A 14392-nucleotide genomic window follows, 5' to 3' on the forward strand; every position below is an offset into this window, starting at 1 on the left:
TTTACCTAAGCTTGGTAAGAAGTCAAAAGGACCACTGTGAGAACACATGCACACATATCTTGTCCAGGTGAAGCGTCCAAAAAACTGTAACTGTGAGTTATATCTCCCAGTGGGCTGGCAACACTGTCATCTGCTCCCATTACATTTTTGTCTTTGGCTCTTTCTTATGGACAGAGTGCTCCTCTCTGAAATTTAAAAACCACAGTGCTGTGGGTTCTGTGAGAAATGAAAGGTCATGAGAAAAAAAAAAGAAGAAGATAAAAGTCAAATTAATGAGCGAGTGAGTGAAGTGAGACAGAGTGGTATCACATGATGAGGTGGAGAGCTACTGATGATCTGAGACAGAAAAAGAGACATGATAAAAGACAACACCCCACCTCCTCCTTCCAGTGAAAGCGACAGACACCAATGCCAAAGACACGTCAATAAAAAAGCAAAGAGGAAACATGAATGAGGGAATAAATAAATAAATAAAAAAGAGGGATGAGACTTGGAGAGTTTCTGAATGAGAGGACAGAGAATCCACAAAGAGGAGTCTTCCTTCCTTTCTGACAGTCAGTAAACACTGCTCTGCTGACTCCCTGGCTCCTTCTAGGAAATGCAATTTGTCTGATTTATTGTGCCTGTCTTTTTCAGACACATTCTTCCTGTCCCGTGGAAACGAGTGAAAATTAAATCTGGCAAAATACAACTCTGTTCCAACAACTCCCAGTAGTCTGTTGTCAATATGTCCCCGTGCCACTGCTGCTTTCCCTGCCAAATTAATTATCAATTGTGTATTGACTACATCTTTGACATCTGGACATGTAATTCTAGTCCTTCACTGATCTCCTGTCCGTGGTCCAAATATCATTAGGAAGAGGAAATGGTGCTACTTTGAGCGTGCGCCTGTATATAACACAGGAGTAGGATAAGGATGTTGATAATTTTAGAATTCAAAACATCAGTAAATTTAGAAACCTGGGATTTATCATATGTGCCAGAACATGGACATAAAAGGACAGGAACTGTGATGACAGGTAAAACAATGAGTCTCAAATGGAGGTGGAGCAGCTCCAGTGTCAAACAGAGGTGGAGTGGGTGTTTTCTCGATGAAGATGAAAGGCCTTTTCTTGGCTGCAGAGCCTAAACAACTCCCGTGTTCTCTGGGATACTTCCAAAAAGCCTTTTTGAAGAAGGTGATATAAATGAGATGGCTTTAGAAGGAAAGCTCTGACAGCGTGGCTTGATGTGGTGTCTGAATTATTGAATCCAGGAGCCAAAAGAAAAAAAAAAAAAAGTCTTAATTATTAAGGTACTATAGAATCTAAATGAAAGGTGGGAGTTGGACACAAGGGTGTTGAGTGGAGAAACACAGCAGATGTCTGAACAGAACCACATTGATCTTTTCTGGGAAAGGGATGATGGCTTATAATTGAAAATGTGCTTCTGTAACCAAGACAAAATGAAATATATATACATTTAATTTAACTGTTACTTCACTAATATTTGTATCTTCAACTACGTCACACAGCTGATCTTTTAAGGGCGTCTGATACTTTTCTACCTTTTTGCTGACAGACAAACAGGGATGTGTTTTTTTTTTTCCCAGTGCCTCACATGCATCTTTGGCTTTGGGAAAAAACTACAGCAACTGTTGAGTCACTGCAATCATGGAAACTGCTTTAAAGTAGAAACTACTGTCTATTACAGCAAACTGAAATACAAAAGCCTTTTAAACTTCAAAGAAGCCCGCACAAACATTTCTGCCTACAGAGTGGAATAAGCATAATAATGTCTTTATCCCAAAAATGAGATGCCGACTTTTGAAAAATGTACTCGCTATTACCGAAATCACTGCTGGCATGAAAGAACAAAATTACCATGAATCACTCCTGGCATTACTGGGCATTGTACTGGATTAAATAGTGAATTTCCTCCAAGTAAAAAGGGAGAAATGAACACCTTTAAAGAAGTTTTAGAATATTTTTCCATTATTATAAATTTTCAGTGACTTGCCTCTTATGAATCTAGCGTGACGGAGGCCAGTCGCAGCAGGAAAACTTTGTCATAGAGGATGCAGCTTGGCCTCTGAGCTCTTGTTGTACAATGTCAAAGTAAATGATCTGGCGTGCCTGCCCAGTCATAAACACTGGTGGCGTAGAGGAGAAACAGATGGGCCTCTCAGTCAGATCTCTGTCCTTCCTCCTCTGATCCATGTTTCCATTCAGTCTATGGCCTTCATGTCTCCTGGTGTGAACTGCCTTTTAACACCTTTCCTGCTCTGCCTCTTTCTTCTGAACTCTGCATCACTCTTCAGCTCTCTGTCTCCACCGTCCTAACTCTCTCACGCAAAAAACACACTACACATTGTCCTTCGTCCTCACGTCTCTGTTCCAACAGACACATCACCCTCTCTGCAGCGTGTCCTGCCGGATAGCGGTCTGTTGTGTACAGTACAGTCATCTGTTTATGAGTCACCGACCACCACACAGACATACTGCACCTCGCTGCCTCAGTGCGTTCCCACTGTATCTTTGTTCGGGAGGAAACAGAGGAGGAGGCAAACGTAACTAAATTTACAGTAACTGTGCAAACTGCAGAATTAGGCTGTAAACTTTAGAAGCGAGATGCAGAATTTCAGATACAATCATGAGTGGCCGTGTAATGCATGCATGCATGGACGGATACATGGCTGCACAGATGGATGGTTGGAAAAAAATCAATACTTACATCGCCTGGCGTAACCCCCTGTGCACTCCTGCTTTTCTTCATCCTGAGAGATGCTCAGCCAGACTCTCTCTCTCTCTCTCCCCCTCTCTCTCGCTCCGTGTCTCTGATCCTCTCTCCGAAAAACGCAGCTGCTGCTCTGGGCAGCCTCACCAGTACGCCTGCACATGGGAGACAGAGAGGAGGAGGCGATGGGGGGGGGCAATGATAAAGTAACCAGTTCCAAAAGTTATCCTGCCTCCCTCAGAGTGAACATCACGTCTGAAGTTGTTGTCTCACTTGAGCTATTGTTTTGACTTGGTGATGCAGTTCTGGCTGCAGCAATGGGACAAGTCTACATTGCGTTGCATTACACGCTGAATTACACAACTTTAACAAAAATAGCAGACATTACATGAACTGTTGGGGATTAGCTATCTCAGCAGTTACAAGTTTGAACAAGCAGACATACATAATGTATTGAAATGAAATTTGGTGATCTCTTAACCTCTCCTCTAGCGCCATTGTTATGTCAAACACTGCATTTGTCCAATACTTTACAAATAGAGACTGATACAGTGCATGGTATGTGCCTGAAGGTCTTTCAGTCCAGTCCTGTGTATCAGCCCGTTCTGAGTACACATGACTGACTAATCTATGTGACAGCAATGAATCGATAGTTTCCGTGTCACTATTGATTCACCCTGTACACCCCTCCCCCAACATTACCCACTCTTTGGCAGGCACTTTGTCCTTGTGTTAAAGTCAGTGTAGGACTACTGGTGAGGGAGGCTGCTGTTGATGCTCTCCAGCTGCTGCCAAGTCAAGTGGCATAAACAGAGAATCTCTCAGCAGCCCTAACAACCCAATTTTGTTCGTAGCTCAGTTGTCATGAAAAAAATGACATGTGAGGTGAAATGGCAGCAGATCACACAGGGACTCTGTTGTGAGCATCTGTAAGACAGCTCTTCGGCTAATCGCTCAAATCTCAGCAGGAGGGAGAAGTTCTCAATAATGTATGAGGCTGCATAGATGTGTACAGCGTTCATAAGAACACCTCAAAATATACTTTGTACAGGTACATTTTTCTGCCTCTCTAATGATAAAACAGAGTTCAGCTGTGCCGATAGAAATTTTTACAAATTCACCACAGTGAGCATTGCAAGTAGACTGTAGACCGGCCAACACAAATAAATCTCACAGTATCAATCCAAGCAGTTCTCAGCGTCATTCGTGTGGCCTGGTACTTGCCAGCTCTAAACTATTCAAATTATCAGCATGAGTGTTAATTGGATCAAGTCATCTTCTGTCACAACAAATCCTCTACAGACCTTGGATATCTGTAGCAAATTTTACCACAATATATCCAATAGTTGCCAAGATACTTCACTCAAAACTAAAAAGATCAACTAAAAGGAGATGCCTGTTCGGTCGGATTGATCCTGTGAGAGAAATGAATGTCTGTATGAAAATTTATGGTAATCAGTCTCATAGATGTGGAGACATCTCACTTTGAACCAAAACTGTCAGCCTAATGGTGGCACTAGATGAAAATCAGGGCCTCATCAAAGTCTGTAGGATTCCCCCTCTAGTGCAACATGAATGCACATCTACTCCACAGCGAGCCATCCAGTAGTCATTAAGGAATTTCAGGAGGTGGACTGACTGAACAGCATTGCTTTCCCTAAACCTGCGTCGTTAGTGTGGCTAAAAATGTTGAGGTTAAGTTACTTTTTACAAAACAATATAATGACAACTTATTCAGACTATTTATTCAAGTATGATCACTCAAATGGCATCATTTCAGAAATTCCACAAGAAAATATTTTTCTTGCCATCACAAAATTCTGTGATCCTTCCAAACCGCATATCATTCATGCATGAATATCAATACTGATTGCCCTAACACTCCTTTAAGGGAAACTTTTTCAATCATTCTGTCACAGCATCCCTAAAAGTCCTGCGCTCTTCTATAAAAGATTAAGTTGACACAAATTATCGTTGGATGAATGAACCGCAGAGCCGAGAACTGCTTCATGAAACAAGCAAAGAAGACGTATGGTAAAAGGTTATGTCAAATCATGTCATGTTCGTCCAGCAATGATAGGTGTGATCCTACATAGGTTTTAAAGCTTTAAGGCTTGTAGCACAAATCGTCAAAGGCAAGGTCCAGAAAGGTCAGTTTGTCTTTATGCCACCCGAGACACTAAGAAGCACTTGCTCTGCTCACACCATACCCAAAAGGCTCAATAAACTGTGGCTGTGTAGATACGTTATATTTTGTAACAAGCAGCCGGGGGACTTGTCCTCCTCTAAAAGACCATTTATTGTAAATTCAGGTGGCATACAATATTTAATTGCATGTCCCTGAGGTTCAAAAGTTAGTTTTCAAAGGTTGTGGTACCTCCAAGGACCTGACTAGTGTGAGGAAAACATCGCAACTAAAGTTGCACAGTTCAGCGTTGTTCAACCAAAGCCTGGTTTAATGTTGGATAGAAACAGATCTGGAAACGGTCTTCTATGAATATTTGTATCTCCCAATCATGAACAACAATAATATACACTCTCCATTCACTGAATTTTTTTACAGCCATAATGAAAATAGTTAATAGCACCAACTATTGATATTGTGATATAATTGATATGTTTGCTAACCATGCCACTGAGTTAACCCTTTCATGTCTTTTTTGTCTTCTGCATTTTTCTGCTCAATGAATTAGTTACACCATCAGCTTACATTTTAATGAACGTGTGCAGTTTGTAACTATTTTGTAGGGCTGCAATTAATGATTTTCATTGTCCATTAATGTTTACTTTTTTTCCAATTATATGATCTTTTGCCTTGTTTTGAATGATTTTCAATGGTTACGTTGGAATCTCTCTTGTTTTGACAGTACATCGTTGAGCACTTTGGAAAGACATCAGTAATCACAGTGGAAGATTTACTTGATCCAAGGAAAAAAGAATCTTCCTATTAAGACAACTTAGACAATAAATGTTTGTTGGCTTGTCCCCTGCTATCAGCACTTCGGAGAAAAGATCAGAGCAATACATCCAGAGAACGACTGGGAATCAGACTCTATTGAGCATTTAGACCTAAAACCCAAGAGTCCACTCAATTCAAAGAAGATCAGTGGACAAAAGACACTGCATTCAGAGTGCAATCGTGCCTCACTTTGGCAGGCTGCTGCCTCCACTTTTTACAGAATCAAGCTTCAAGTGACCTCTCATCCTTGTAACCCCGGCATTAGGTCATCCCCATGGTGGCTGCCTGTAGCTCTACAAATAATTGGTTGTTCATGAGAAGCAGGCAACAGAATGCACGGTCATGAGGCAGCACTCAAGATGCTGATTGTAAGGATTTTGAAGACAACACCAGGGAATACTGTGCAAGGCGCATATAATCACAGCAACAGGGGACTAAACAAACCAAAGCAGACTGCTTTTCTGCTTAATCTACAACCCAAGGACAATGCAAAGGCCATGGACGGACTTTGCATCAAGGCTATTTAAAGGCATGACTTTGGGAAATTTTTATAGTCATTATTCCACTTTCCTCTAATATTTTAAAAACCAAATAGTGTGCATTAAGTCAGCTGAAAACTATTACTTGCCTGCAGGTGTCAATCTGTGTGTGAATGGCCTAGTGTATGTGACTGACTAGTGACCTGTCCAGATCCTTTTGCCCTGTCTATGCTTGTAGAGACATCAGCCCCCCCCAACACAATCCCAAATGGTCTTGAACAGAAATAAGCTGGTATAGAGAACAGATGGATAAATGGATTTTGAGTGTCTCTGCTACGTATGATGCACATTAACCATCCTCTAACACATTTTCACTGCTCCGACAGTATGCACTGTGAATGGGTCAACTTACAACATTATCCTGACAACCAATGATTGTACTTTTGCCTCATATTTTACATGGCAGGTTAGCAAGGCTGCCCATCTGACCACTTCATCTATGTCACACGCTGTCCATGCACAATGGAGAGCTGTAGAGGCTGAGTCAGTAGCTGTCATACATTTAAAATCACCAGACACCCACACAAAAGTCGCTTTTGTGGCACCAAAACAAAGGAGCCTCAAGAAATAATGTTTGGGACTGCATTAATAATACGTTCGATGACCTGTAGTCCAACAATGAGAGCTTTCAAAGCCATCTGTGTGCCACAACCGCAATGGATTAACTTTACAGCAGTCACTCATTCACACCAGATGCAAAAATGAAAAAATATGCAAGGGAGTTGTTAAGACTTGGCTTACCCAGCTCTGAGCCTTCTGTGGAAAATGAATCTGTGTTCTATGTAAGTCTTCAAATGGCCACTCATCAAATCGTGAGTGCTAAATGGAGAAGTAAGCACCACTGGTCACAAGACACGACAGCTGTTGACAGAACAGTAGGTAGGTCCCTTTTGACTGTTGGGCTCACCCATGTTTATTTAATCTAAACAACACCACACCCACTTTATTCACACCTTTTGTGTACCCAGTCACTGATGTTCACGGTACACAAAAATGCTTTGCAACATTGTCTGTCAAATCTTTTCAAAGAGCCTTGGGGTTATTTTCCAAGACTGAGATAAAACTAAATGACCAAATAAAAGAGACTGTGCAATCTTGCAATCTTGTTTTATCACCTCAGAAATATATCTAAGATAAAACAGTTTCTCCTTCTGACCTTAAAAATAATAGCTGTGGTTCTGACTGAAGACTGCTGCAAACTGACACACAGCTCACACTTTACACTGTATTTAATTCAAAGACAATACTTCAGTATTTTATGATACAGCATCTACACTGGAATCGTTTTAATAATACATTTAGAAAGCATGTGAACATTTTGTTATTGGCCATGTCATCTCTCAGAAATGCAATTCAAGGTTAAAAAGAAAAAAAGACAATAAATGTTGACAAGAACAAAAAGGAGACAAAGAAAAAGAAGAGAGGCCCTCTCTCTTTTGGCCAGCTAGTCTACAGAATGAGCTGCCTGGAGGACCAAGGCGTCAAACTCAGTGTCTTCTTTTAATTACGCAGTTTCAAGGTTACTTTAAAGTAAAGTAGTAAAACACCAAAAGTGACATGAAAAGCAGTGCTTGTTGTATTCTTTTCATTAGTCCATTAACATGATACTGTGGCATGCAGCTTTTTTGTTTCATTTGTTAGTATTTTGTGCTTATTTCTAATTTTTGAAATGTCTAGATGGAAATTTAAATGATTTTATAAACAAACATTACCTATAAGTTGATCTCTGAGGCTGTTGCTATACTAAATGAGCACAGACATTCATGACTTCTATTCACAACAACAAATCACACTACTGCATTCATTTCTGTAAGATGGGTGCCATTTTTTATTCTGTTTTTTTACTCAGAAACATTTTGTGTTTAAGGTCCTTGAACCTTTCTGCCTCACTGTCTTCTTAGACACATCCACCTTAATGTAATTCATACAGAATCGATGATGATGCCAATCAATATTTGGCCAGACATGCTCAGTAGAGGGTTAGTTGGTTAATTTTGTATGAACATATAAGGTTAAGAACTGTATGTCTAGGAAAGTACTTACTCGAAGGTTGCAATAAGTTTTAAGGCACACGCTGTTATCTCTTCTAATCTTATCCCTTCTACCCACACTGTTTGTGTGGGCATGTCCTACACACAAAGCAGTTGTTGTACTTTATGCAGGTGTCTTTACAGTTACTGGCTAAGCCAGATTTAAACCATGGTATATTATATACATTGCAGCTTAATGAAAATGTTACATTTACAAATATAAATTGCCACCCCATTGAGAAAACCCTCATTTTGAAAACATGTAAAATGAGAGTTCACCAGAGGAAAATGTTTATTCGATAAACTGAGCAGTTGATTCACAGGAAATTAATGAGCAACTATTTTGATAATTGGTTAATCTTTTAGGTCATTTTTAAAGACAGAGCTTTTCTTTGTCTTAAATCATAGTAAACTGAATGCTTTGTTGATTTGGACTTTTGGTGGGGCCAAACAAATCTGGAAACATCATTCAGGCTCTGCAAAAGAAATAACCGTGAACATTTTTCACCATTTTCTGACATTGTTCAGACCAAATGACCAATTATTTAATTGAGAAAATAATTTAGATTATTTTGAATGGAAATAATCATTAGCTGCAGCCCTACATTTAAGACAGAGGGCTCTAAGTCTTCTAATCAATGCCTTATGTCAAAGGGAGCCTTAAAATATTTTCTATAAAGTTACTCTTGGCTACTTTGGAGGCCTATCAATTTAGCCAACATGTTAACAGTATCAACACTGACTGTCAGGGAGAACGGTAACAACAAAGCATGTATTATTAGGTTAGGGTGAAATTACTATGCCTGTCACCACACTCCAACACCTCTATCGGACAACAAACATATCTCCCTCTATCTGACATTAATAAGCAGTATATAAACATTTGGTAAATGGTTTATAACACACCACCGTGCAGTTGTAAGTATTACTGTGTATAATGTAAGTGTTAATAATGCATTTGTCAACAACAGTAACTCCTCCTGTGGATATCCTGAAGAGTGGATGATAGAGAACAACATCCACAACACAAAACTGTCAGTCTTCATTTAACTCTCAGGATCGAAATGTCAACATAACTTCCTCTGTCATGTAATATGGACAGACACCTATCCAAGATCAATCAACAGTTTTACACTGTTTCTATCACTCACCCCAAAGCCCTATTATCTCTATGACTGAAAAAGCAAAAAAAAACAAAATGCCAGTCACCACTTGTCAACTCAGATTAGCTGTTGCTGAGTCAAAGCTGAATCAAAACTAAGTCACAGTGGAAGCTTGCTGCTGTTTGTATTTGCATTCAGCGCAGTGAAGCAGATTCCAGCAGAAATGAGCTTTTCAGACAAGTGAAGACAGAGGAGTTTGTTGAGGAGGGAGAGAAACAACACACCAATTTGTGGCAGCTGAAAGATGACGTCACTGTGGAGGCCACATACAGGGAACCCACTGCCCTACTGTACAGACATAAAAGAGAGAGAGAGAGAGAGACAGAGAGACAGAGAGACAGAGAGACTGGACAGGCCAGACCTTGTGAGCCTATTGCCACTGGGCCACATGTCACAAGACCATTTTGGGATTGTTCTGCTGTCACACCATGTGTTTGTCATGTTGGCATTGCAACGTCAGGAGGAAGACAACCTATCAACGCAAAACTGGTGGAAGCAGACTGATTTCAAGCCCATTTGTCTTACACGCTGTCTTAAATGGCTTAAAATTTAGAGAACAAGTATAACGTTTTTTTGTGCTAGTACACCTGCCTTAAAATGGGGTGACATGACATGTGAATAGCATTCTCTACTAAACTGCTAGCCACAATTTACTCCTTTGGTCATATTCAGTATTCACAGGCACTATCCTTTTCCTCTCTTATCATTTGATGAAAGAGACAATAAATGCTAATTCATCATGAGATCATTTTACTGCGTTAAGACAGTTCCCTCATCATGCTATTTAAAAGAATAGGACAGAAATTAGAAATAATTGGCAGACAAGGACACATGGCACCTGTGACTCTGGATGAGTCATTGTTTAATTGTTAGTTACTGAAAAAGCCCTATCACCAAGAGCAAGTACCACGCTGTCAAATTCAAACACCCACACACACATATACTAATCACCCCATTGTGTTCAAGACACCCTGTTTATTATCTATTGAGGTATCGGTGATTGAAGTACTGCTTGTGTCAGCACTTCATCAGTTATCCATTCACTAAACGAAACTGTCGATCGCCAGCTACATGGCATCGAAATAACAAATGACATGGGGAGTAAGGAGGTAACAGAAGGCTTGGCAGAGTCTGCACCATTGGAAGCACAGAGAGGGCATTTGGTGAGTGTCACCAGCTGGCAACCCCCATGTCAACATGGCTGTAAATCCCTCAGATGACAACTGAGACAGAAATGAATCAGTGTGAGGCACTGACCTGTGCTCTCTGGAGATACTGTCGAGGTAGAAGTGAACAAATCGATGTGATCCACCATCACCATTTATACACAGGGTGGCTACAGCATATCCTGCTGAACCGTGACTGGTTGGGCCTCTGAACCGTGACAGACATTGCCATATAATAGTGAATAAGGTACTTTCCCAGAACCCAAGGAGACATCTTGAAATTATTTGATTTGTCCAGCGAGCGTTTCCAAATCCAGTGATATTTAGATATTCACTTTTATTGATTAATCATTTTAGTTTCATTTTCATTAATGCTTGCAGTACCTAAGAAGTATATTTTACACAGATCAGGGTACTGTATTGTAGACTTACTGTAAGGTTTCTTGTAACTGATCTCTTCTGCTTAGAAACCAATGATGAAATATTATACACTACTTAGTCAGCAATAAGGCTTGAAGTGAAAAAACTGATTCTGACCACAACATTCACTTCCAGATACTGAAGAAATGTACTCACAGATTAAGCTGCTCTCCTTGCGCCAGCGGTGAGAGGAGGAGCGGGAATTCACATCAGCAGACTGTCAAACTGAGAGACACACAGTGTATGAATTACAATTTCACAGATCACATAGCACAGCAAAATATAAAATATGGACCGACGTCAGTATTTTGGCCAGTTGAAACCACATGATTGATCTTAGATCAGTAACAAAGACCCCTGACAATATTACAATCTCTGACAATATTACAATCTCTCTGACAATATTACAATTAATAGTAGACAGTATAAACTAGCTTTGATAAGACAATTATGAAAAAAGTCATTTTAAAACTGTGGAAGCCCAGAAAAGGGTAAAAACTTAAGGCTCTCTTCTCTTCACATTAGAAATTTAACACAATTGCTATGGTTTCCTGAATTCATGACTGTTATTACAATCAAAGTTCAATTTACCATCCAGCACATACACAAACACACAATTACACACACCCAGTTCTTTCTGTATTCACAATCCACAGCTGTTTTTTCATCACTGCTCCCAGTATGACAAACTCTGACCCAGGCTGAAACACTAAATGCAGACGCTGCATGTGTTCATCAGCTGTAAGCAAAACATGAATGTTCAGCAACAGAAAAGGCAGTATAGTAACCGCGTCACCAGTAAAGCCATTATGCAGCCAGTACGTGAGTCATCAGTCTGGCACCCAGAGCCCTTTTAACAAGAAGCTGAATGTATGTGCCCTGTTGTTTCAGCACAGACAGACAATAAAAGGACAGTGGCCGCTTGCGTTCACACCACATGACTGGGCACAGGGCTGCTGGTAGCAGACGTCCTTATACTGGAGTTCCACAGATGATAAATTCCAGCAGAGCTGGAATATTACAGGAGCAGGGGAGACGTGCGGGTGGTGGAAACACTGTCCATGTGACCTGACAGAAATGAACTTCAGTGGTGTGACCAGTACACTCACACACACATAATTCTGCACAGGCACATGCTCACACATAAGGAATAAAATGTTTGACATGGAACAAAGGACATGGTAACATATTTGCAAAGGAATATTGTAAGGATTTCTAACATTTTCTGCACCCCTTTGTTTAAACTATACTCTCAGTAGCATTCACGGTGGACCATATATTTGTAGATGAAAAACAGTATCACTGCTCAGCTACAAAACAGTGGAGTACTTAGGGTTTCTCCATACATTACCACATGCAGTGTATGACGCTGCGGTAGATGCCAAATGACTTGCTGACAAACAGCTGTGGCTTTAATCTAACTTTGAAAGGTTCAGCGCACACCCACTAAAATGGAGATGATGAATGTAAAACTGTCACTGTCATTTTCACTCTCTCCTAAAACAGATTACAAAAGGTCACTTTCGAGTCTCTGTATTGAGTCATGTCAGACACATTACGCCCTTACTGGAATACTATGTTGATTTATCTGACTGGGTGAAATAATGAGCCTAACTAGAGCTATTTATCTTCTGCAGGTCGTTGCTGTCCTCATTTGGCTCAGGCTTCACTGCTAAATGGACAGTGATTGAAAGTGTACTGACACAACACTTGGTTTATAGACCAAACTAGCAGCTCTGTCTGTATTAATGTGGGTTTACCAGGGCTTTCCATAACACCATTTATATAAATATTCCCTCTTCACCGCATCACATCTTAACTGTCCCAAACTCAAACATATTTCAAACTCATATACTTCTTTGCATCTGCGCCTCAGCCACAGTAATAAGAGAAAGCACTAACTGGGAATATGTTTTACCTTGTTTGAACTCATCATCATTCTTCATGGGAAACATTTGTGTATGCTGTAATTAGAGTAGCACATCTTCAGCTAGAAACGTGTTTCCAACCACACGCACACAGACAAAACAGACGAAGTCAAAATAAAGAGTGATACCCGCAATTCAAAGTCGTGAGAGAGATGAAGACAGAGACAAGAAGGTTTGCGTGATGTGACTGAATTAAAAGACCTTTCAGTGCAACTCAAGATATTTGACTGCCGATCATGTTTCCTCGAAAATAGCTTCTGCGCAGCTCAAATGACGGAAACCTGCATCGTTAAACAGCAGTTTTCAGACAAACCTTTGGACCTACGAAATCCTTTATCCTTTCGCGTAATAAACTTTAGACGAATACTCTGCATATTTAGCAAAACTTTAAAATGTCGCGCGGGTACAGGCTGTGGGCTAGGGATGAAAAGCAGCATAAGTAGGCGGCGCAGAAAGGAAAACGTCGGCAAAACCTACAGCCAGCTTAAATACATTTTAAATCGTTGGGAATATAGGAACATGTGCATCGTAGCTACAGCAGGACGATTCAGGCTCTTACCGGTGCTATACCCGCTTTCCCACGCGCCGCTACCGTTGAGACTCAACGTGCGATCTCCTGTTCCTCTGCCGCGCGTCAGAAGCACGCGCCCCTTTTTATCATGTTCCATTTGTGCCATTCGCGCTCGTTCCCCTTCCCGAGCCCGGGAGCTCATCGATTGGCTTTGACACCGACGACGCAAATCCTTCCGTTCACCAATGGCTGTCAGCGCGCGCACCCTCTCCTCCTTCCCACTGCTGCGTGCCTGCCCTCACTGATGTCCAGCCACAATATGGATCTGCCTCTGTTCCAGCACTTTAATGAGGCTACAGCTCTGCCTTTCATTGACCCCCCCTGATGTGTTTTAGTGGATTGTCTCTTTAAACGGCAGCTCTGTGTATACTAACGCACTGACAGTTTCCTACATTGTCTTTCAGGGTGTGATTTAAGGAAGCCAAGTTAAATTAAAGTTTGAAGTTTTATATGTGTTGTACGCAGCTCACGTTGGTCATTAGAAAGAGCACTGGAGACTGCTATAGGCCTAGTAGGCTGATGTGATAAAATGTTAAAATTAAAACTAACAATTTTCCTTTCTATCTAGTTATATATCTGCCTGTTTTATAGAGTTGTACTGTGACATGACATAGTAAATGGGTGCATTTATATTGCAATTTTATCCAAAATACTTTAAAATGGATCTCTCATTCACCCATTCACACACTAACCATGCAAGGTGCTGGTCAAGAGCATTTTGGGGTTCTGTGTCTTGCTGAAGGACATGTGTCCATGTGGAGAGAAAGAGCTGGGAATCAAACCATAGACCTTGTGATCTACCCTCTGCCTCCTGAACTGTCCCATAAATAATATATAATGTTGTTGACCTGTGTAGAGCTGTGCTGCTAAATGAATTACATTGTGCAGTGGTGTGTCGATA

The 14392-nt window shown here is 40.7% G+C and overlaps 1 protein-coding gene across 1 annotated transcript in view; it reads right to left on the reverse strand.

Moving 5' to 3' along the window:
• Window positions 1-13545, reverse strand: part of LOC121192904 (cAMP-specific 3',5'-cyclic phosphodiesterase 4B-like) — a 46030-nt gene extending 32485 nt beyond the window's left edge. The window contains exons 1-3 of the mRNA XM_041054895.1: window positions 13480-13545; window positions 11149-11217; window positions 2713-2870 (exon numbers count right to left, since the gene is read on the reverse strand). Of these exons, the coding sequence (XP_040910829.1) occupies window positions 2713-2754 (42 nt within the window). The 5' untranslated portion in view covers window positions 2755-2870; window positions 11149-11217; window positions 13480-13545. The remainder of the gene's footprint in view (window positions 1-2712; window positions 2871-11148; window positions 11218-13479) is intronic.
• Between the last annotated feature and the right edge of the window lie 847 nt (window positions 13546-14392).

Source organism: Toxotes jaculatrix, chromosome 14 (genome assembly GCF_017976425.1).
Source record: "Toxotes jaculatrix isolate fToxJac2 chromosome 14, fToxJac2.pri, whole genome shotgun sequence".
Taxonomy (NCBI): Eukaryota; Metazoa; Chordata; class Actinopteri; family Toxotidae; genus Toxotes; species Toxotes jaculatrix.